Source organism: Periplaneta americana, chromosome 17 (assembly GCF_040183065.1).
Source record: "Periplaneta americana isolate PAMFEO1 chromosome 17, P.americana_PAMFEO1_priV1, whole genome shotgun sequence".
In the NCBI taxonomy this organism is placed as follows: domain Eukaryota; kingdom Metazoa; phylum Arthropoda; class Insecta; order Blattodea; family Blattidae; genus Periplaneta; species Periplaneta americana.
Genome location: NC_091133.1, coordinates 10792956 through 10817749, shown reverse-complemented (window position 1 = coordinate 10817749; position 24794 = coordinate 10792956). Strand labels below are relative to the sequence as shown.

At 34.4% G+C, this 24794-nt stretch overlaps 1 protein-coding gene across 3 annotated transcripts in view; it reads right to left on the bottom strand.

The window, feature by feature from the left end:
* The window catches only part of LOC138693052 (zinc finger protein 271-like), a 152952-nt gene extending 128871 nt beyond the window's left edge, over positions 1-24081 (bottom strand). For all 3 annotated transcript variants that reach the window (XM_069816607.1, XM_069816610.1, XM_069816608.1), the window contains exons 1-3: positions 24006-24081; positions 18368-18465; positions 77-214 (exon numbers count right to left, since the gene is read on the bottom strand). In XM_069816607.1, the coding sequence (XP_069672708.1) occupies positions 77-214; positions 18368-18460 (231 nt within the window). In that variant the 5' untranslated portion in view covers positions 18461-18465; positions 24006-24081. The remainder of the gene's footprint in view (positions 1-76; positions 215-18367; positions 18466-24005) is intronic.
* Positions 24082-24794: the final 713 nt, after the last annotated feature.

Below are 24794 nucleotides of genomic sequence, written 5' to 3'. Positions count from 1 at the left end.
TTAATGGCTGTCATATGCTAAAATCGGAAAAATATTGGAAAAAGAACAATCAGCACACCCTGTGGGCTCCACTTACCTCAGCTTTACACTTTATGTAAACAAAATCAGTTGGCACTGCAGTTTCCTCAAATTTAGTCTCTGATGTGAAATCATAGCTGTTGTCCACACATTCCGTCTTTATTCCAGTCACGTGGAGATCCAATAAATTCCCTTCCTGCAAAACACAAGGACATAATCCATGATATTTATAACAGTTTGCGAGAATGTGATTCCAAGTGGTAACGTTGCACTCTGGTCCTCATAATAGGGATTAACTGCGACTTAAGGCAGATGCAAAATAGAGTATTATGAAAATAATGGACAGTAATATAAGAACAATACATTAACAGCTATATAAGAGAGACAACTCAAAATATTTATCAGTACTACTGAAAGTGAAAAACATATCCTCCTCCAAGGATGCTCCTTGTTAATAATATTATACTACTGTTATTTCAATAGTACCGGTAGCAGCAAGTATGAAAGCTAATCTAGCAGCAGCAGCAATAGTAGTAATTTATTATCAATTATATTTATTATCAATTATTGTCATTTTATTATTGTCATTATTGAGTGTAATTAGTTACCACTGCCACCGGATATTTACCCATTTTCAATGTGAATAAATACATACATATCAGAATAATCCTTTTTGCAGTAGAATTTATAATCAAAAGCTGAAAAGGTGATTCAACTGTGTCTGTACATATGCTTCCACAATCGCCATATCTCAAAGAATGTGAAACACGGATCGAGTGGAAAAAGAAAGAAGTAGGTAGTGTTACTGACACTGATAACCTAATTACTGAAATTCAATATGACATACATGAGTAATTTTATATTGCATTGTGGCCATTTACAATACCTTCCTAGCTAATGCATATAACATTACAATCACTATTTTCTATCCTCAGGAGGAACAACACAGAAATTGATGGATGCTAATGGACGCTCTTGAATCTACAATATCTTAACTCAAAATTTTCTCGGGCTTCCAGCCAGGTCATAAGTTGGTGATCCACCGACGTTTCAAGGATGTTCATCTTCAGGGTTAAATGATAACTAAGGGTACCCAGCTCCTTAATTTATAGTGCCAGAGGAAGGAGTCAGCTGAGGAGCTGTGCACTGATTGGCTCTTATTAGTGCAGACCGCGGTGTGAGCGTGGCCGATGTGTCATCTTGCTTTGTGCTGTTCGGCTGATTGACGCGGATCTCACGATGGGTTTGGCGGACGAGTTCTTATGTGTCCTCCACTGATGACGGCCTGTCGTCTGGGCGTTGAGAAATTTAATAGCCGGTGCCCATGCCACGCTTAGTTGGAGACCCAAGTCCTGATTCAGGTTAACGCATTCCGTTGCTATGGCCAGGGTTTCCTTTACTCTTCTATCCCAGTAGCCCGAACACTTTGCCAGGATCTCGGTGTTATTAAAATTAGCCCTGTGGCAGTAGTTATTACAATATCTTAATTTTCCTTTTTTGTGTGTGCCTAAAACATGAGTTTATTCCAGTTCTGCATTTCAATATCTCATTTTTTTCAGAAGGGAGATGTGTTATTAAGGATTAAATGTATGCTAGAAACGGAAAATTGAGGTACCAGTAATGTACATTGAGTTGTTATTCTAGAGAATGCCTAAAGTATTGATAATGTTACTCTCATGAGTAAAAAGAAAAAAAAATAAATAAACAAACAAATAAATAAATAACTCAATAATAAAAATGTAATAAATCCATAATAAATGCTCATAAAAATATTTATGTACCGTATATCATCAGGACGCCTCAACAACTACTGCTTGAACTCAACACGACATTATTTATACGCGAAGCATGATTAAGATATAAACTGTTTTATTTAATATACGAGGCGCATCCAGAAAGTAAATTTCCCTATGTTTCTTTTTTTTTAAAGAGTACACACTTTCAGAAAAACATTTATTGGCAACAGGTACAGCAATGTTACAGCTATTTTTCAACATAGCCACCATCAAAATTGAGACACTTGTCATATCGTGGGATCAACTTTTGTATTCTTCTGTCGTAGAACTCTGCCGCCTGTGAATGGAACCAGCGTGTGACAGACGTCTTCAGCTCTTCGTCGATGCCAAAAACGCTCACCGGAGGACAGGAATTTCTTGAGGTGCAAGAAAACGTGAAAATCGCTGGGAGCAAGCTCAGGACTGTAGGGTGGATGATCAAACAACTCCCAGCCAAATTCCGTCAAAACAGCTGCTGTGCGCCGAGCCGTATGTGGACGAGAATTGTCATGGAGGAGCACAACACCTGCAGTAAGCATTCCACGCCTTGTTTTGAATGGCACGTCGCAATTTTCGCAGTGTTTCACAGTAACGGTCAGCATTCACTGTTTCACCTCTTAGAAGGAAGTCAATGAACAGAATGCCCTTCCTGTCCCAGAACACCGTGCACATCACTTTCCGTACCGACAGCGTCTGTTTGAATTTCGTCCTGACCGGAGATCCACTATGCCGCCAATGCATTGACTGCTGCTTGGTTTCCAGGCTGAAGTGCGAAAACCAAGTCTCATCGCCTGTGACGATCCTGTTGAGGAACTCGTCGGCATCATCGTGATACCATTGCAGAAATGTCAGTGCTGCTCCTAAACGTTGCATTTTGTGTTCGGACGTCAGGTTTTTCGGCACCCACCTGGCACACACTTTTTTGAACAGCAGCGACAATCTCATGCAACAAGGATCGCGATATCTGCGGAAAATGGCTGCTCAGCTCCGTAATCGTGAAGCGACGGTTCTCCATGATGCACTGCCGCACCAGGTCAACACGATCATCATTGATGAGGGACGGTCGCCCACTGCGCTCTTCATCATGGGCACTTTGACGACCTTCGGAAAACTGCCTACACCAGCGACGCACCATCTGCTTACTCATGATGTTCGGCCCATAGACCTGACAGAGCTGCCGATGAATTTCAATTGGCGCAATGCTTTGTGCATTAAAGAACTTTATCACCGACCGAACCTCGCAGGCAGCGGGAGAAGGAATAAGAGCTTCCATTTCGGACCACTGCTGCCACGCTACTGGCACCAGGCGGGACCTGTCCGGCTGGCATATGATTGATACGTCATAGATCTGTTACGCATGCGCAATTAACTACGTTTACTTCCAAGGGGAAAAAATCGGGAAACTTACTTTCTCGATGCGCCTCGTATATGGAAAGTGTTCTCTGCAGGAATAAATGCATTTGCGGAAAAGGGGGGAACTACTGAACAACTGGCCAAATCTTGACCAGACTGCCAACACTCTTGGGTTCTCTATTCAATACCACAATCATGTCCATCACAAAAGTTTCTCCCACTTGAACCGACATTTTTTCTCAAAATCTGCATAAAATTTATTCTTGAAGCACAAGCCCCAATCCTCAAATTACCGTACTTCATAAAGGATCCTTAATGTGGCCATATTGAGATATGTGTCACAAATCCGTCACTTTCATCCTCTTCAGCAAAGAAATGTGACATTTCCAGATACAGTTCTTTGTTTATCAATACTCTCCATGATCTCAGCTCCTTACGATGTTTGTCAGTCAAATTTTTCTAAACACAGTAAATGACCGACCTATATACCAGACAGATCCTACTTCCACAGCCCACATTGGTTTAATAAGCCATACAGCAATTATTTATTTGGCCTATATCGCTTCTATGAGATTCATGGCAGAAAATATATAAATTTTTATTCAAACAATAATGTAACTTTTATTGCCACAACAATAATCACTTTCTATAATTGAATTTAAGTACTCCCGTCAACAATGGGTATTTCGCTCCACACATCAACACAGTATTCGTTATTGCACTCCACAGACGACAATGACAATTTACTTGGATTATTGACAACAACAATGTACTCCTAATCTCAACTAATGTTCACAAAGCACTATTTACAACACAAAACTGTCAGTTCTCAGTTCACAGTTCGTTTGCCTTAGCTAGTTCTTTTAGCTCATTTACTCAAATCACCGTATATCAAACCCTAGACTTGCAGAAACAGTCCACTGAACTTCGAACTCAGGTCCCCCAACTGCGGTCCACTGCTCGTCGAACCACAGACTCCGGATACACCGCACTCGCCTGGACGCTCGCACAGTTGCGGACACACACTCAAGTCGAACTCCAGTCTCGAAGCTGGCTTCACTGTTACACAAGACTGACTGTCTTGCTGATCAAAAACTGAACTCTCTTTTCCTCGCGTACTGTATTTATTACTAAACCATAGTTTCCAGAAAGTGCGATTCCGCGAACAATCTCGTTACAGCAACCGGATCGCGTGGCTTCTTTTGGAAACTTCCAGCTTCCCCCTCTTACGTCCGTCCCCTGCAGTTCGCGCGGCTGCGCCGCACCACAGTTCTGGCCGACTTGCGTGTTTCCCTTTTCGTCCCCTCGTGGAGCTCGACTCGTCTCTCGTGTCCCTGCCTCCTGTGGGACGAGTGATCGATTCCCGAGGCAGATGTCACAATAAATATATTCATTTATTGTTCTGCCCAAGGGCAGGTCTTTCACTGCAAACCCAGTTTCCTCCAATCTTTCCTATTTTCTATCTTTCTCTTCATATGATCCATATATCTTAATGTCGTCTAAATCTGATATCTTCTTCTGCTCCGAACTGTTCTCCCGTTCATCATTCCTTCCAATGCATCCTTCAGTAGGCAGTTTCTTCTCAGCCAATGACCAAATCAATTCCTTTTCCTCTTCCTAATCAGTTTCATTATCATTCTTTCTTCACCCACTCTTTCCAGCATAGCTTCATTTCTTATTCTGTCTGTCGACTTCACACGTTCCATTCTTCTCCAAATCCATATTTCAAATACTTCTATTCGCTTCTCTTCACTTCATCGTGATGTCCACGTTTCTGCCCCATACAATGCTGCACTCCATACAAAGCACTTCACTATTCTCTTCCTTAGTTATTTTTCCAGATGTCCGCAGAAGATGCTCCTTTTTCTATTAAAAGCTTCCTTTGTCATTGCTATCCTCATTTTGACTTCCTGCCAGCAGCTCATGTTACTCCTTACAGTACATCCTAAGTATCTGAAGCTATCGACTTCCTCTGCTGCCTCATTTAGAATTCGCAAGTTTACCTTCTTTATTTTTCTTCCTATCACCACGGTCTTTGTCTTAACTGCATTTATCTTCATACCATACTGTTCACAGCTGTCATTTAGCTCCAGTAGCATATCCCTTAATATCATCTCCTCTTCTGCTAACAGAGCCGTAAGGTCTGTTACTGCAAACTCAGAATTCTCTAAACTTTCCTATTATCTGCCTTCCTCTTACTCTCGTATGATCCATGTATCCTAATGTTGTTTATCATCTAGTAACTTCTTCTGCCCCGAACATTTTCTCATTCACCATTCCTTCCAGTGCATCCTTCAGAAGGTAGCTTCTAATCAGTCAATCACCCGGCAATTTCCTTTTTCTTTTCCAGATCAGTTTCAGCATTATTCTTTATTAACCCAGTCTTTCTAGCACAGTATCATTTCTCATTCTGTCTATTTCACATCCTCCATTCTTCCACTTAATCACATTTCAAATATTTCCAATTGTTTCTCTTCACTTTGTCGTAATGTTCACTTTTATGTCCCATATGTCAATCTCTACACAAAACACTTCACTAGCCCCTGCCTTTGTTCTTTTTGCTGTGGTCCGCAAAAGATGTTCCTTTTCCTATTAAAAGCCTCCTTTGCCATTTCTATCCTGTTTTTGACGTCCTCATTGCAGTTCACGTTTCTGATTATACTGTAGCACATCCCAAGTGCTGTCCGCTTCCTCTACTGCCTCAGAATTCGTACGTTTATTTTCTTCATTTTTCTACTGATAACCAAGGGGGAGGGGACACACACACGCACGCGCACACGCACACACACACATAATACACAGTTATAGCCACAAATTTCTAAGATAGCGATGTCTATAATACTATCTAATGTTGAAAAATGCTCCTTTGCCATAAAAGTAGTCAAAATTTGAAGAGAAATGTCAGTTTTGGAGTTTTGTCGAGTCACATGCTCTATATCATGAACATTTACAATATAACACACATATAATACACAGTTATAGCCACAAATTTCTAAGATAGCGATGTCTATAATACTATCTAATGTTGAAAAATGCTCCTTTGCCATAAAAGTAGTCAAAATTTGAAGAGAAATGTCAGTTTTGGAGTTTTGTCGAGTCACATGCTCTATATCATGAACATTTACAATATAACACACATATAACACACAGTTATAGCCACAAATTTCTAAGATAGCGATGTCTATAATACTATCTAATGTTGAAAAATGCTCCTTTGCCATAAAAGTAGTCAAAATTTGAAGAGAAATGTCAGTTTTGGAGTTTTGTCGAGTCACATGCTCTATATCATGAACATTTACAATATAACACACATATAACACACAGTTATAGCCACAAATTTCTAAGATAGCGATGTCTATAATACTATCTAATGTTGAAAAATGCTCCTTTGCCATAAAAGTAGTCAAAATTTGAAGAGAAATGTCAGTTTTGGAGTTTTGTCGAGTCATATGCTCTATATCATGAACATTTACAATATAACACACATATAATACACAGTTATAGCCACAAATTTCTAAGATAGCGATGTCTATAATACTATCTAATGTTGAAAAATGCTCCTTTGCCATAAAAGTAGTCAAAATTTGAAGAGAAATGTCAGTTTTGGAGTTTTGTCGAGTCACATGCTCTATATCATGAACATTTACAATATAACACACATATAACACACAGTTATAGCCACAAATTTCTAAGATAGCGATGTCTATAATACTATCTAATGTTGAAAAATGCTCCTTTGCCATAAAAGTAGTCAAAATTTGAAGAGAAATGTCAGTTTTGGAGTTTTGTCGAGTCATATGCTCTATATCATGAACATTTACAATATAACACACATATAATACACAGTTATAGCCACAAATTTCTAAGATAGCGATGTCTATAATACTATCTAATGTTGAAAAATGCTCCTTTGCCATAAAAGTAGTCAAAATTTGAAGAGAAATGTCAGTTTTGGAGTTTTGTCGAGTCACATGCTCTATATCATGAACATTTACAATATAACACACATATAACACACAGTTATAGCCACAAATTTCTAAGATAGCGATGTCTATAATACTATCTAATGTTGAAAAATGCTCCTTTGCCATAAAAGTAGTCAAAATTTGAAGAGAAATGTCAGTTTTGGAGTTTTGTCGAGTCATATGCTCTATATCATGAACATTTACAATATAACACACATATAATACACAGTTATAGCCACAAATTTCTAAGATAGCGATGTCTATAATACTATCTAATGTTGAAAAATGCTCCTTTGCCATAAAAGTAGTCAAAATTTGAAGAGAAATGTCAGTTTTGGAGTTTTGTCGAGTCATATGCTCTATATCATGAACATTTACAATATAACACACATATAATACACAGTTATAGCCACAAATTTCTAAGATAGCGATGTCTATAATACTATCTAATGTTGAAAAATGCTCCTTTGCCATAAAAGTAGTCAAAATTTGAAGAGAAATGTCAGTTTTGGAGTTTTGTCGAGTCACATGCTCTATATCATGAACATTTACAATATAACACACATATAACACACAGTTATAGCCACAAATTTCTAAGATAGCGATGTCTATAATACTATCTAATGTTGAAAAATGCTCCTTTGCCATAAAAGTAGTCAAAATTTGAAGAGAAATGTCAGTTTTGGAGTTTTGTCGAGTCATATGCTCTATATCATGAACATTTACAATATAACACACATATAATACACAGTTATAGCCACAAATTTCTAAGATAGCGATGTCTATAATACTATCTAATGTTGAAAAATGCTCCTTTGCCATAAAAGTAGTCAAAATTTGAAGAGAAATGTCAGTTTTGGAGTTTTGTCGAGTCATATGCTCTATATCATGAACATTTACAATATAACACACATATAATACACAGTTATAGCCACAAATTTCTAAGATAGCGATGTCTATAATACTATCTAATGTTGAAAAATGCTCCTTTGCCATAAAAGTAGTCAAAATTTGAAGAGAAATGTCAGTTTTGGAGTTTTGTCGAGTCATATGCTCTATATCATGAACATTTACAATATAACACACATATAATACACAGTTATAGCCACAAATTTCTAAGATAGCGATGTCTATAATACTATCTAATGTTGAAAAATGCTCCTTTGCCATAAAAGTAGTCAAAATTTGAAGAGAAATGTCAGTTTTGGAGTTTTGTCGAGTCACATGCTCTATATCATGAACATTTACAATATAACACACATATAACACACAGTTATAGCCACAAATTTCTAAGATAGCGATGTCTATAATACTATCTAATGTTGAAAAATGCTCCTTTGCCATAAAAGTAGTCAAAATTTGAAGAGAAATGTCAGTTTTGGAGTTTTGTCGAGTCATATGCTCTATATCATGAACATTTACAATATAACACACATATAATACACAGTTATAGCCACAAATTTCTAAGATAGCGATGTCTATAATACTATCTAATGTTGAAAAATGCTCCTTTGCCATAAAAGTAGTCAAAATTTGAAGAGAAATGTCAGTTTTGGAGTTTTGTCGAGTCATATGCTCTATATCATGAACATTTACAATATAACACACATATAATACACAGTTATAGCCACAAATTTCTAAGATAGCGATGTCTATAATACTATCTAATGTTGAAAAATGCTCCTTTGCCATAAAAGTAGTCAAAATTTGAAGAGAAATGTCAGTTTTGGAGTTTTGTCGAGTCATATGCTCTATATCATGAACATTTACAATATAACACACATATAATACACAGTTATAGCCACAAATTTCTAAGATAGCGATGTCTATAATACTATCTAATGTTGAAAAATGCTCCTTTGCCATAAAAGTAGTCAAAATTTGAAGAGAAATGTCAGTTTTGGAGTTTTGTCGAGTCACATGCTCTATATCATGAACATTTACAATATAACACACATATAACACACAGTTATAGCCACAAATTTCTAAGATAGCGATGTCTATAATACTATCTAATGTTGAAAAATGCTCCTTTGCCATAAAAGTAGTCAAAATTTGAAGAGAAATGTCAGTTTTGGAGTTTTGTCGAGTCATATGCTCTATATCATGAACATTTACAATATAACACACATATAATACACAGTTATAGCCACAAATTTCTAAGATAGCGATGTCTATAATACTATCTAATGTTGAAAAATGCTCCTTTGCCATAAAAGTAGTCAAAATTTGAAGAGAAATGTCAGTTTTGGAGTTTTGTCGAGTCATATGCTCTATATCATGAACATTTACAATATAACACACATATAATACACAGTTATAGCCACAAATTTCTAAGATAGCGATGTCTATAATACTATCTAATGTTGAAAAATGCTCCTTTGCCATAAAAGTAGTCAAAATTTGAAGAGAAATGTCAGTTTTGGAGTTTTGTCGAGTCATATGCTCTATATCATGAACATTTACAATATAACACACATATAATACACAGTTATAGCCACAAATTTCTAAGATAGCGATGTCTATAATACTATCTAATGTTGAAAAATGCTCCTTTGCCATAAAAGTAGTCAAAATTTGAAGAGAAATGTCAGTTTTGGAGTTTTGTCGAGTCATATGCTCTATATCATGAACATTTACAATATAACACACATATAATACACAGTTATAGCCACAAATTTCTAAGATAGCGATGTCTATAATACTATCTAATGTTGAAAAATGCTCCTTTGCCATAAAAGTAGTCAAAATTTGAAGAGAAATGTCAGTTTTGGAGTTTTGTCGAGTCACATGCTCTATATCATGAACATTTACAATATAACACACATATAACACACAGTTATAGCCACAAATTTCTAAGATAGCGATGTCTATAATACTATCTAATGTTGAAAAATGCTCCTTTGCCATAAAAGTAGTCAAAATTTGAAGAGAAATGTCAGTTTTGGAGTTTTGTCGAGTCACATGCTCTATATCATGAACATTTACAATATAACACACATATAACACACAGTTATAGCCACAAATTTCTAAGATAGCGATGTCTATAATACTATCTAATGTTGAAAAATGCTCCTTTGCCATAAAAGTAGTCAAAATTTGAAGAGAAATGTCAGTTTTGGAGTTTTGTCGAGTCACATGCTCTATATCATGAACATTTACAATATAACACACATATAACACACAGTTATAGCCACAAATTTCTAAGATAGCGATGTCTATAATACTATCTAATGTTGAAAAATGCTCCTTTGCCATAAAAGTAGTCAAAATTTGAAGAGAAATGTCAGTTTTGGAGTTTTGTCGAGTCATATGCTCTATATCATGAACATTTACAATATAACACACATATAATACACAGTTATAGCCACAAATTTCTAAGATAGCGATGTCTATAATACTATCTAATGTTGAAAAATGCTCCTTTGCCATAAAAGTAGTCAAAATTTGAAGAGAAATGTCAGTTTTGGAGTTTTGTCGAGTCACATGCTCTATATCATGAACATTTACAATATAACACACATATAACACACAGTTATAGCCACAAATTTCTAAGATAGCGATGTCTATAATACTATCTAATGTTGAAAAATGCTCCTTTGCCATAAAAGTAGTCAAAATTTGAAGAGAAATGTCAGTTTTGGAGTTTTGTCGAGTCACATGCTCTATATCATGAACATTTACAATATAACACACATATAACACACAGTTATAGCCACAAATTTCAAAGATAGCGATGTCTATAATACTATCTAATGTTGAAAAATGCTCCTTTGCCATAAAAGTAGTCAAAATTTGAAGAGAAATGTCAGTTTTGGAGTTTTGTCGAGTCACATGCTCTATATCATGAACATTTACAATATAACACACATATAACACACAGTTATAGCCACAAATTTCTAAGATAGCGATGTCTATAATACTATCTAATGTTGAAAAATGCTCCTTTGCCATAAAAGTAGTCAAAATTTGAAGAGAAATGTCAGTTTTGGAGTTTTGTCGAGTCATATGCTCTATATCATGAACATTTACAATATAACACACATATAATACACAGTTATAGCCACAAATTTCTAAGATAGCGATGTCTATAATACTATCTAATGTTGAAAAATGCTCCTTTGCCATAAAAGTAGTCAAAATTTGAAGAGAAATGTCAGTTTTGGAGTTTTGTCGAGTCATATGCTCTATATCATGAACATTTACAATATAACACACATATAATACACAGTTATAGCCACAAATTTCTAAGATAGCGATGTCTATAATACTATCTAATGTTGAAAAATGCTCCTTTGCCATAAAAGTAGTCAAAATTTGAAGAGAAATGTCAGTTTTGGAGTTTTGTCGAGTCACATGCTCTATATCATGAACATTTACAATATAACACACATATAACACACAGTTATAGCCACAAATTTCTAAGATAGCGATGTCTATAATACTATCTAATGTTGAAAAATGCTCCTTTGCCATAAAAGTAGTCAAAATTTGAAGAGAAATGTCAGTTTTGGAGTTTTGTCGAGTCATATGCTCTATATCATGAACATTTACAATATAACACACATATAATACACAGTTATAGCCACAAATTTCTAAGATAGCGATGTCTATAATACTATCTAATGTTGAAAAATGCTCCTTTGCCATAAAAGTAGTCAAAATTTGAAGAGAAATGTCAGTTTTGGAGTTTTGTCGAGTCATATGCTCTATATCATGAACATTTACAATATAACACACATATAATACACAGTTATAGCCACAAATTTCTAAGATAGCGATGTCTATAATACTATCTAATGTTGAAAAATGCTCCTTTGCCATAAAAGTAGTCAAAATTTGAAGAGAAATGTCAGTTTTGGAGTTTTGTCGAGTCATATGCTCTATATCATGAACATTTACAATATAACACACATATAATACACAGTTATAGCCACAAATTTCTAAGATAGCGATGTCTATAATACTATCTAATGTTGAAAAATGCTCCTTTGCCATAAAAGTAGTCAAAATTTGAAGAGAAATGTCAGTTTTGGAGTTTTGTCGAGTCATATGCTCTATATCATGAACATTTACAATATAACACACATATAATACACAGTTATAGCCACAAATTTCTAAGATAGCGATGTCTATAATACTATCTAATGTTGAAAAATGCTCCTTTGCCATAAAAGTAGTCAAAATTTGAAGAGAAATGTCAGTTTTGGAGTTTTGTCGAGTCATATGCTCTATATCATGAACATTTACAATATAACACACATATAATACACAGTTATAGCCACAAATTTCTAAGATAGCGATGTCTATAATACTATCTAATGTTGAAAAATGCTCCTTTGCCATAAAAGTAGTCAAAATTTGAAGAGAAATGTCAGTTTTGGAGTTTTGTCGAGTCACATGCTCTATATCATGAACATTTACAATATAACACACATATAACACACAGTTATAGCCACAAATTTCTAAGATAGCGATGTCTATAATACTATCTAATGTTGAAAAATGCTCCTTTGCCATAAAAGTAGTCAAAATTTGAAGAGAAATGTCAGTTTTGGAGTTTTGTCGAGTCATATGCTCTATATCATGAACATTTACAATATAACACACATATAATACACAGTTATAGCCACAAATTTCTAAGATAGCGATGTCTATAATACTATCTAATGTTGAAAAATGCTCCTTTACCATAAAAGTAGTCAAAATTTGAAGAGAAATGTCAGTTTTGGAGTTTTGTCGAGTCATATGCTCTATATCATGAACATTTACAATATAACACACATATAATACACAGTTATAGCCACAAATTTCTAAGATAGCGATGTCTATAATACTATCTAATGTTGAAAAATGCTCCTTTGCCATAAAAGTAGTCAAAATTTGAAGAGAAATGTCAGTTTTGGAGTTTTGTCGAGTCATATGCTCTATATCATGAACATTTACAATATAACACACATATAATACACAGTTATAGCCACAAATTTCTAAGATAGCGATGTCTATAATACTATCTAATGTTGAAAAATGCTCCTTTGCCATAAAAGTAGTCAAAATTTGAAGAGAAATGTCAGTTTTGGAGTTTTGTCGAGTCATATGCTCTATATCATGAACATTTACAATATAACACACATATAATACACAGTTATAGCCACAAATTTCTAAGATAGCGATGTCTATAATACTATCTAATGTTGAAAAATGCTCCTTTGCCATAAAAGTAGTCAAAATTTGAAGAGAAATGTCAGTTTTGGAGTTTTGTCGAGTCATATGCTCTATATCATGAACATTTACAATATAACACACATATAATACACAGTTATAGCCACAAATTTCTAAGATAGCGATGTCTATAATACTATCTAATGTTGAAAAATGCTCCTTTGCCATAAAAGTAGTCAAAATTTGAAGAGAAATGTCAGTTTTGGAGTTTTGTCGAGTCATATGCTCTATATCATGAACATTTACAATATAACACACATATAATACACAGTTATAGCCACAAATTTCTAAGATAGCGATGTCTATAATACTATCTAATGTTGAAAAATGCTCCTTTGCCATAAAAGTAGTCAAAATTTGAAGAGAAATGTCAGTTTTGGAGTTTTGTCGAGTCATATGCTCTATATCATGAACATTTACAATATAACACACATATAATACACAGTTATAGCCACAAATTTCTAAGATAGCGATGTCTATAATACTATCTAATGTTGAAAAATGCTCCTTTACCATAAAAGTAGTCAAAATTTGAAGAGAAATGTCAGTTTTGGAGTTTTGTCGAGTCATATGCTCTATATCATGAACATTTACAATATAACACACATATAATACACAGTTATAGCCACAAATTTCTAAGATAGCGATGTCTATAATACTATCTAATGTTGAAAAATGCTCCTTTGCCATAAAAGTAGTCAAAATTTGAAGAGAAATGTCAGTTTTGGAGTTTTGTCGAGTCATATGCTCTATACCATGAACATTTATAATATAACATCCTTCCACAAAAATTCTGACTGCAAATATAATATTTTAATGCCAAAGATTATAAAAATGTACTTTAACAGAAAGTAATGTTTCAAACAAAGTCAATGATGATATTGCCAGTTTTTTTTTTAATCTAGTACAGGTATAAGCAAATTAAAAATAAATGCTAAATAATGATAATGAAGATGATTTATTTAACCTGGCAGAGTTAGTATCAAATTTCCAGCTGAGCAGAGCATAGGTTATTATGAAACTAAGAAAAAGAAACCGTGGTTTGATGAAGATTGTTACATGGTAGTAGAAAGAAGGAAACAGGCAAAATTGAAATTCTTACAGGATTCAGTTGAGGAGAAAGAGATAATTATTTCAATGAAAGACGGGAAGCAAGTCGTACAATTAGAAATAAAAAAGAGGTTACTTGAAGGAAAAAATGAATGAGGTAGAAACAAATAGTAAGAATAAAAACATTAGAGATTTATATAAGGGTATAAAGGAATTTAAGAACGGATATCAGCCAAGGGTAAACGTGATCAAGGATGTGAATGGTGACTTGCTTGCAGACTCTCCATCAATCCTAAACAGAGGGAAAAACTATTTTGCGCAACTACTAAATGTACATAGGACAAATAGAAATGATCGGGACGAAATTGAAATACAAACTGCTGAGCCATTTATACCCGAACCCACGCTTTCAGAAGTCGAAATTGCGATAGAAAATCTGAAAAAGTACAAGTCTCCAGGTATCGATCAAATTCCAGCAGAATTAATATAAGAAGGTGGAAGTGCATTATATAGCGAAATTTATAAACATGTACTTGCTATTTGGGAAAAGGAAATTGTACCAGAACAATGGAAGGAGTCCATAATTGTACCTATTTTTAAGAAGGGGGACAAAACCAACTGTGGTAACTTTCGAGGAATAGCACTTTTGTTGACGTCGTACAAAATTTTGTCCAATATTCTTTTGAGAACATTAACTCCATACGTAGATGAAATTATTGGGGATCATCAGTGTGGTTTTAGGCGTAATAGATCGACTATTGATCAGATTTCTTGTATTCGACAGATAATGGAGAAAAAATGGGAGTATAAGGGTACAGTACATCAGTTATTCATAGATTTCAAAAAGGCATATGACTCGGTTAAGAGGGAAGTATTATATGATATTCTTATTGAATCTGGTATTCCCAAGAAACTAGTTCGATTAATTAAAATGTGTCTCAGTGAAACATACAGCAGAGTCCGTATAGGTCAGTTTCTATCTGATGCTTTTCCAATTCACTGCGGGCTAAAGCAGGGAGATGCACTATCACCTTTACTTTTTAACTTCGCTCTAGAATATGCCATTAGGAAAGTTCAGGATATCAGGCAGGGTTTGGAATTGAATGGGTTACATCAGCTTCTTGTCTATGTAGATGACGTGAATATGTTAGGAGAAAATACACAAACGATTAGGGAAAACACGGAAATTTTACTTGAAGCAAGTAAAGCGATCGGTTTGGATTTAAATCCCGAAAAGACGAAGTATATGATTATGTCTCGTGACCAGAATATTGTACGAAATGGAAATATAAAAATTGGAGATTTATCCTTCGAAGGGGTGGAAAAATTCAAATATCTTGGAGCAACAGTAACAAATATAAATGACACTCGGGAGGAAATTAAACGAAGAATAAATATGGGAAATGCGTGTCATTATTCGGTTAAGAAGCTTTTATCATCTAGTCTGCTGTCAAAAAATCTGAAAGTTAGAATTTATAAAACAGTTATATTACCGGTTGTTCTGTATGGTTGTGAAACTTGGACTCTCACTCTGAGAGAGGAACAGAGATTAAGGGTGTTTGAGAATACGGTGCTTAGGGAAATATTTGGGGCTAAGAGGGATGAAGTTACAGGAGAATGGAGAAAGTTACACAACGCAGAACTGCACGCATTGTACTCTTCACCTGACATAATTAGGAACATTAAATCCAGACGTTTGCGATGGGCAGTGCATGTAGCACGTATGGGCGAATCCAGAAATGCATATAGAGTGTTGGTTGGGAGACCGGAGGGAAAAAGATCTTTGGGGAGGCCGAGACGTAGATGGGAGGATAATATTAAAATGGATTTGAGGGAGGTGGGACATAGAGATAGAGACTGGATTAATCTTGCACAGGATAGGGACCAATGGCGGTCTTATGTGAGGGCGGCAATGAACCTTCGGGTTCCTTAAAAGCCATTTGTAAGAAAGTAAGGCAGAGTTAAGGCCATACGGCCTTCTCTAACACTCAACCATGAGTAAAACTGCGTTACAAAAAACACTAAAAATTTACAAAGTACACTACAATTTTACACACAAAACTGAATAAGATAATAATAATAAAATGGAAACAATAAGTAAGTAGAAATCACACATAATATATAACATACAGAATGAAAGGAAAAAGCATAATAAAATGTGAACAGCAGGTCAAAATAAATTAGACATACAAAGTATAAAAAAATAAGACAATTATTGATGATGACAATAATAATAATAATAATAGTAATAATAATAATAATAATAATAATAATCATAATAATAATAATACATAATAATAATAATAATAATAATAATAATAATAATAGTGGTAGTAATAAAATAGTGAAGTACAAAGCATACAATGAATACAATATTTTTAGGTACACACATAAAGGAAAATTATGGTTATATATAGCTCAAGTTACCACATTATAGATATACCATTTTCGGAAAATATGAAAACAAAAATATAAAATAAGTTAAATATCACTAGAACATAAAAAATATGTGAATACGTGGAAACATGCAATACAACACTCGTCATAATAGTAAGATAGTTTGGCAACTCGTCATAAGATAAATTTCTAACTTGGATTTGAAAGATTTCAATATTTGGCAGCCCTTGACTTCAGGCGGCAGAGAGTTCCAGTGGCGAGAGGTAGCAACAGTGTAAGATGAGCAATACGGAGATGATGCGTGAAGTGGAATTTGTAGCTTGTTATCGCGTTGTGATCGAGTATTAATCTTATGATAGCGAGAGAGAGTATGAAAACGAGCGAATAAATAATAGGGGGATAAAGTGTGCATAATTCGATATAAAAGAGAAAGTGAGTGCAGATTTCTCCTCTCATGTAACCTAAGCCATGATAACTTCTCGAAAGAAGGTGAGATACGATCATAGTATCGAACATTACAAATGAAGTGGACGCACGCGTTATGAACACGCTGTAGTTTCTAAGCGGAATCAATCCTGAGATCACTGAACAAAACGTCGCAATAATCGAAGTGAGGTCTATTATAATAACTATAACTACATAATAACTATATAACTATATAATAACTAATACTAAATAACTATTATATAAAATTTCTATATTATATTACCTGTTTTATCGCAGTTGTAATGAATTCTTGCTCATGAATGACCTCTCGAATAGGTTGCTGGTGCAATTGAGCAGGCTTAACATATTTAAAATACTCTTTTACTGTTTTTATTTCATTTGTTACCTTCAAATAACTATTTAAAAATATGGACTGCATGTCAAATAAAGTTTAAATGTCACTCTATACCTCACCAACTCATGCCATGGTAATGCTGATCATCAAATACTCTTCAAGAATAGAAGCATATCGCTAATAATATACTGTCATGCAATTTAACATTCGTCGTTCCACTTGCAATTGATTTGTATTTACATGGAATCATACTGAACGCAAATCACGAATATGACCAGAAAAGTGAGACATGATAACAGATTAGGATCATTAAACATCACCACTGCTAATCACAATTAATTGCTAGATATTATAATTAAATCATCTCTTGTACAGAACGTAGGTATACTGTGAAAAGGTGTACTGTTTTAGCAAGAGGTGACTGACTTCACAAAGGCTCACCTCAGTTTCTTGCCCTGCGATGGTTATACTAAAAGTCTGCTAACTACGAGGTAAATTGATGATGTTCGGGTAAAAGGAGTTACGTCATTTTTGTACAGATGTTCCCCAGGTGGATACACAAGTTAAATTCCACAATTGGACGTGAAAAAAACAAAACAATACCAGCATTTGATGTGTTATTTATGTAGAGAATTATTCACAGTAAGGATTAGAAGTTTAATTTTCAATTTTCTCAAAACTCAATTTTATTACTTAAGTATCTCCTTTTACCCTAACACCATCGATATAACATTATGTCACGTTGTACATTGTGATACACAGAAACCATAGAAATAAAAGAATCAGCGACTTTCAATGTAGCCTACCTCTGATAAGGGTTTCTTCTCATCTGTATCAGTGTTATCACTGGACTGTGTAGCCAATGGGTCGACCTCTGGTTCCTCCTTAATCATATCCATCACGACTGAAAGAGAGATTTAAGTGACTCATACATCTGCAGAATGTAAGAAGAAACAAATTTAGACCAATCTTCTATATTGCCTGCACCACACAGAGTGATATTAAGCCGAGGTAAGTGACAACTTTAGAAAGTTAGTTGATGGAATTATTTAAGTAATATGAGACCAAGGAACTATGTAGTGTGGGAAGATACCGACATTTCATCCAAATTTATTCACAGTGTTTACTATGTCTTCCTGATAAACCATGTATAGTTTTTATAGGAGAATTATGCAGGGTTGAGACAGAAACTGTTACTACTATATCATGTATAAGCGATGGATGTATAAACAACATTTATAAACAACAAAGAAATTACCTTCCAGTACTTATATACCGTACACGAAACCCCCTGTTTAAGTGTTGTATACAGAGAAAAAAATGGCTGCTCCCGCTAATTGCTGTTTGTATTGAATATCATTTTATGATGATGATGATGATGATGATGATGATGATGCTGTATGATGATGTTAGCCTTGTAACCAAAGAAGAACAAAACATATAGCACAGAATAAATAGAATAATATTACTATAGCTATACTCTTTGACCAAAATACAGCGTGATAATTGATCAGGTCCAGTTGTACTATCAATACTTAGCACAGCACATCAGTGCACACTGTCAGATTCAATAGAGGAACTCAGTTATTCTATTACTTTTCAAAATGAAGTAATGAGGAAACTATGATGTAGCTGCGTAACAGTTGTACTGTTATACACGACTTAAAAACGAGCTATTCGCTGTGTAAGTATAAGACAGTTAAATATCGGTATAAGTTTTTTTATTAGTAAGACCAGTACTATATATTTGGTGAAACTTCGGAATTCCTTATGATTTGATGAAATGCTATACAAGAAAACGGAATAACTTTAGTATTAGGTTACTGAGTATGTCGAAATGAATTCCATTTCTGATACATAAGATTCCATAATTATAAACTTATGTATAAACACTTCAAGCATTTTTTCTTTCTGTGTTGAGTGCATGTGTGTTTAAACTATTTTGTATCTTTTCAAGGCAGATATAAAAAAAAAACTTACGTAAATCTTATATGCTGTAGCTTAACTTGTTAAATATTGTATTTAATCATAATCATAATCATTTATTGCATCCACTGATCATATACATAATATGGGACATGTCATATTTACAAACTAATAATTAATTACATAATATACATAAAAGACCAATAAGTAATAATATAAATTCAGAATGGGAAGAAATTAAACGTATAACTATAAACGCTGCATCAGAAGTATTGGGTAAGAGGACAAAAAAATATAAAAATAGAGGACTCAAAGTTTGGAATGAAGAAATTGCGAACATAATAAATGAAAAGAAAAAAGCATATTTACAGTTCCTAAGTAATCAAACAACAGAGAACCGAACAGAATATAAGAGGTTAAATGCTGTAGTGAAACGCAAAGTGAGGAAAATAAAGCGACAAAGTTGAGATAAATATGTGAATGACTTACAACACGACCTACACGGACGACAAGAGAAAGTATATAAAGTTCTAAAACAGTTGAATGAGAATGAGAAAGATAGACTACAGCATAATCCAATTAAGAATGAAGAATGGAACAAATATTATAAGAAATTATGGACTGATCCAGAAGGAGATAAATTAGTAATAACAAATGTTAATGAAAATGTAGATTTAATAAGTATGGATGAACTAAAAGAAACTTTAGAAAACTTCAAAAACAAAAAAAGTCCAGGAACTGACGGTTTGAATATGGAACTATTTAAATATGCGTCGATTAAATTCCAAACGAGGCTTTTGAACTTTATTAATATGTGTTGGAAAAATGGACATTTACCAGAAGAATGGAATATTGCATTGATATGCCCGATTTTTTAAAAGGGAGATCGAACTAAATGTGATAATTATAGAGGAATCAATCTTTTGAACTCAGGTTATAAGATTTATGCAAAAATTATAACACAAAGAATTGCTCCAATCTCAGAAACTATACTGCATGATTCACAAAATGGATTTAGAAAAGGACGTTCCTGCAATGACTGTATCTTCACGATAACACAACTTATGGAGAAACGACGAGAATATAACCTACCAACTCTAATAGCTTTTATAGATTATGTAAAAGCTTTTGATAAAGTTAAAAGAAATTTGCTATGGGAAATAATGATTAAAAACGGTTTTCCTCAACATCTTATAAGAGTAATACAAAGTATGTATACAAATACAAAGTTTAAATTGGAGAAATCCATAGAAGAGGATGATTTAATAGAGATTAATTTAGGAGTACGACAGGGGTGTCCATTATCGCCTACCCTATTTAATATATATATTAATGACGCAGTTGTACGATGGCAGACTATGCTTAAAACACATTTTAAAATAAAAGGGAGAAACATTGATACACTGTTGTTTGCTGACGACCAGATCTTAATTGCAGATTCGGAAGATAATTTACAAAGAGCCATACATGAATTAAATAATATTACAAGTGAATATAATCTTCAAATCTCATATGAAAAAACGAAAATAATGGCTCTTAAAGGAAGAGATCTGTTAAGAGCAAAAATTTGCATAAATAATAAACCCATCCAACAACAAAGTGATTTTAATTATCTTGGTTACATTGTGTCATATACCGGCAATAGAGATGTGCAAAATAAATTAAACAAATTCCAAACACTATGTGGTACAATAAAAAGAACTTTTAAAAATTGTAATAGGCCAACACTGTTAAAACTTTACAAAGTAATGGCGATCCCAACCTTGCTTTATGGGTGTGAAAGTTGGGTCTTGACTATCTCACAACAGAAGAAAATAGAGGCTGCTGAGATGAAATTTTTGAGACAGGTGGCAGGTTATAGACTCATAGACAAAAAGAGAAATGAAGATATTAGAAAAGAATTGGAAATTCAGAGTCTAAATGAAACAATCATTGAATACAGACAAAGATGGCAAGATCATATACAAAGAATGGATGAAGATCGTATACCACAAATAATAAATAAATATAAACCTGTAGGTAGAAGAAATGTCGGCAGGCCACGGATGAGATGGTCGGATCAGTTTTCTTGAAGACGGAATGAGCCACAAGGCTTATGCCGTGATGAAGATGATGATATACATAAAAGTAATAACTATAATTATTTTTTTATTTTAATAGGTTATTTTACGACGCTTTATCAACATCTAGGTTATTTAGCATCTGAATGAGATGAAGGTGATAATGCCGGTGAAATGAGTCCGGGGTCCAGCACCTAAAGTTACCCAGCATTTGCTCATATTGGGTTAAGGGGAAAACCCCAGAAAAAACCTCAACCAGATAACTTGCCCCGACCAGGAATCGAACCCGGGCCACTTGGTTTCGCGGCTAGACGCGCTAGCCGTTACTCCACAGATGTGGACAACTATAATTAAATACAACACAAATACAAATATATAAAACTTGGAACTTGATTGAAGAAAACTACAAGTCGGTCCCGTTTGCAGTATGTCTTGAAGTCAGAAGTCAATTTCAACCATCGCATCCTTCATGAGAAGACATCCTTCTCGAAGTCAGGATCTTTGTCATATCCCTTTATTATGTAACCACTATAATAGTGTTAATGAATACACCATGTTCTTTTTCGTGACTGTATGGGACTAGGAAATATCTCAGCAGATTACTGCCCCCTCGCTACCACCATAAATAACTGTCTCAACCACTGTCTTGTCACATTCACTTACTACTCGCCCATCACCGACAGGGCCTGATCTAGGCAGCAGTCTATGGTGCATCTGCTCAGGGCCTCAAAATTCAGGAACAAGCTTTTTTAAAGTGATTTATGAAAACTGAAATAGATAATAACTCTGCCAACTGAAAATCAGAATTGAGAAAATAAGTAATTATTAACAGATAATTACGTAGGCAATATTAATTAGGTTATTATGTTAGAAACAACGTCAAAACCTACTTTACTGTTTTAGGTTTAGAGTCCTAAGTTGACGCAGAGTTTAATGTGTTCAACTTGGAAGAGTGTAATAGTAGGCCTGTTTTAAATAATTAATCATAATCACAGCAGTCAAAGTCAACAACAACATCAGGTCTCTTTTTAATGAGTGTTAAACCAAGTCCTAGTGCTGGTGTTCCTTGCAGAATTTATTGGTATAGAACTATTATCAGTGTGTAGTGGTAGCGTTAAAGTGTATTTATAAAAATATCCATAACTAAAAATTGAATTCCCAAGCAAATTTGAGTCAGATGCCCATAACAAAACGGAAAGCTACAGCAATACAATAGGAAAAACAACGATGATCACTGAGCAAGTATGTTTCTTCAGATGTTAAGCATGCTACAGTAACTTTCTTTTACACACAGAGATTTCCAGCTACAAAAGATAAGAATATTTTAACACAGAATAATGAAGAAGAATCTGGCATATGAGGACAACAATTCGCCACAGCTACTAAATTGTGTCTAACTCTGAATTTAGGAAAAATAAAAATTCCTCTCAAATTCCTCAATTGCATTAGAAGAAACAAGGGATAGTACTACAACTAATGCAATCAGCTTTGATGCTGCCTTGTGGTCACATTTAATCATTGACAACTTATGGAACCACTTCAAAATCAAAATCGAGAATTTATAAAATTGCACGGCAATAATATTCTTCAAACAATTTTGAGTATATAAAAACATTACGCTAAACTAGTGCTTATACACTTTGCATCCTACAAATCAGTGACAGGTTAAGTTTGGACTGTTGCTTACGTAATATATACAAGTTGGCGCAAAGAGAGAACGAAACTGGGACTCGGAGCGTCATTACAATTTCCGTGAAACTAGCGCTACGTGAAACTGGTAATTTCAGAACTGAAAATCGTTTAATTTATGAGGGATTTTTTGTGGAGATGCAGTTGATCGTATATCCAAGGCATAATAAAAGCCTAAATTAACAAAACCTATCCTGTCATAGATTCGTATATGCAAGGTGTATAATCGGAGTACAAAGGGGTAGTTTAGCCAATTATACTCATTTTTATTGGACCTCATGGTATATGATTGTCATCAATTTTGTATGTCTCACCGCATATATATTTATTTTGCAAATCTAATTTCATTCTCAGTAAAGCACTTACAATGGCAAGCTACAGTCAATTTCTCTGCTACAGTTGGAGAAAATTTCTACCTATGGTTGCAAAGATTAGCGCAATCTTAGAGAACATTAGTTATCCAAAGTCTTACAGAAAAACGAATAGACCTAAAATTTTTATTGAGGAAGTTTCACAAAATACACAAATTTAAGCTCCTGTCATAAATTGGTAATAACAAAATCCTCTACATTTCGTGAGAATTTCGATTATTTATTGCCACTACATGTCCAAGCCTCTAATTCCGTTATGGTTAGGCACTCTGCACCTATGAACTGAAGAATTGTGAAGTAATGAATGTTAGTACGGCAAGAGAATAATTAAATATTATTAATATGATAAATAATACATCGAAGGCAAAAACTGACGATATTCACGAATGAAGACTTACCTCTTTGAAGTATTAAAATGAAAATGAAGCAACATCAGCAATTTCCTTACTCTCAAGCACCGAACGTACAACACAGAACAACCTCTACTGCGATCTATAGAGCCGTGATCGTGCAAAAAAAAAAAAAAAAGTTGTTTTCTAATGCCAAGCGTTTGACAATAAAGTCATCTGACCTCTTGCACTCCAATTTTTTTCAAAGATATTCTCATGGTCAGCCACTGAAGCACAGATTTTGAGGTGTTCCGAGTCCATTTCTTGGTTTGAGTTGCACAATGGGCAGTTAGGGGACTCATATATTCAAATTCTGTGCAGGTGTTTGGCCAAACAATCATGACCTGTTGCCAATCTAAATGAAGCTACAGATGATTTTCGTGGTAAATCGGGAATTAACTGTGGATTATGATGCAGAGAGTTCCATTTTTTCCCTTGAGATTGTGTTATCTAATTTAGTTTAAAATTTACACTGTCACACGTTAAAAGTGGTTCAAGAGACACTGAAGACGACGACAAATAGCGTCGAAACGGGCCGTCTGTCGAAGGTAAATACCTTTTTAAACAACTTTAACACTTTTAACGTGTGACAGTGTAAATTTTATGTTTTTAACAAAGTGTTAACGAGAACTTTAATCAACTAATTTAGTTTGTTGAAGTCTAAATATGTAGATTTAATAAATCTTTTCACAGAGTAATATGTAGATTTAGAAACAGGTCTGTAACTAGCAGTGCTCCCCTTCTTTGCTAAAGCATCCGCATTCTCGTTACCCAGGATTCCACAATGGGATGGTATCC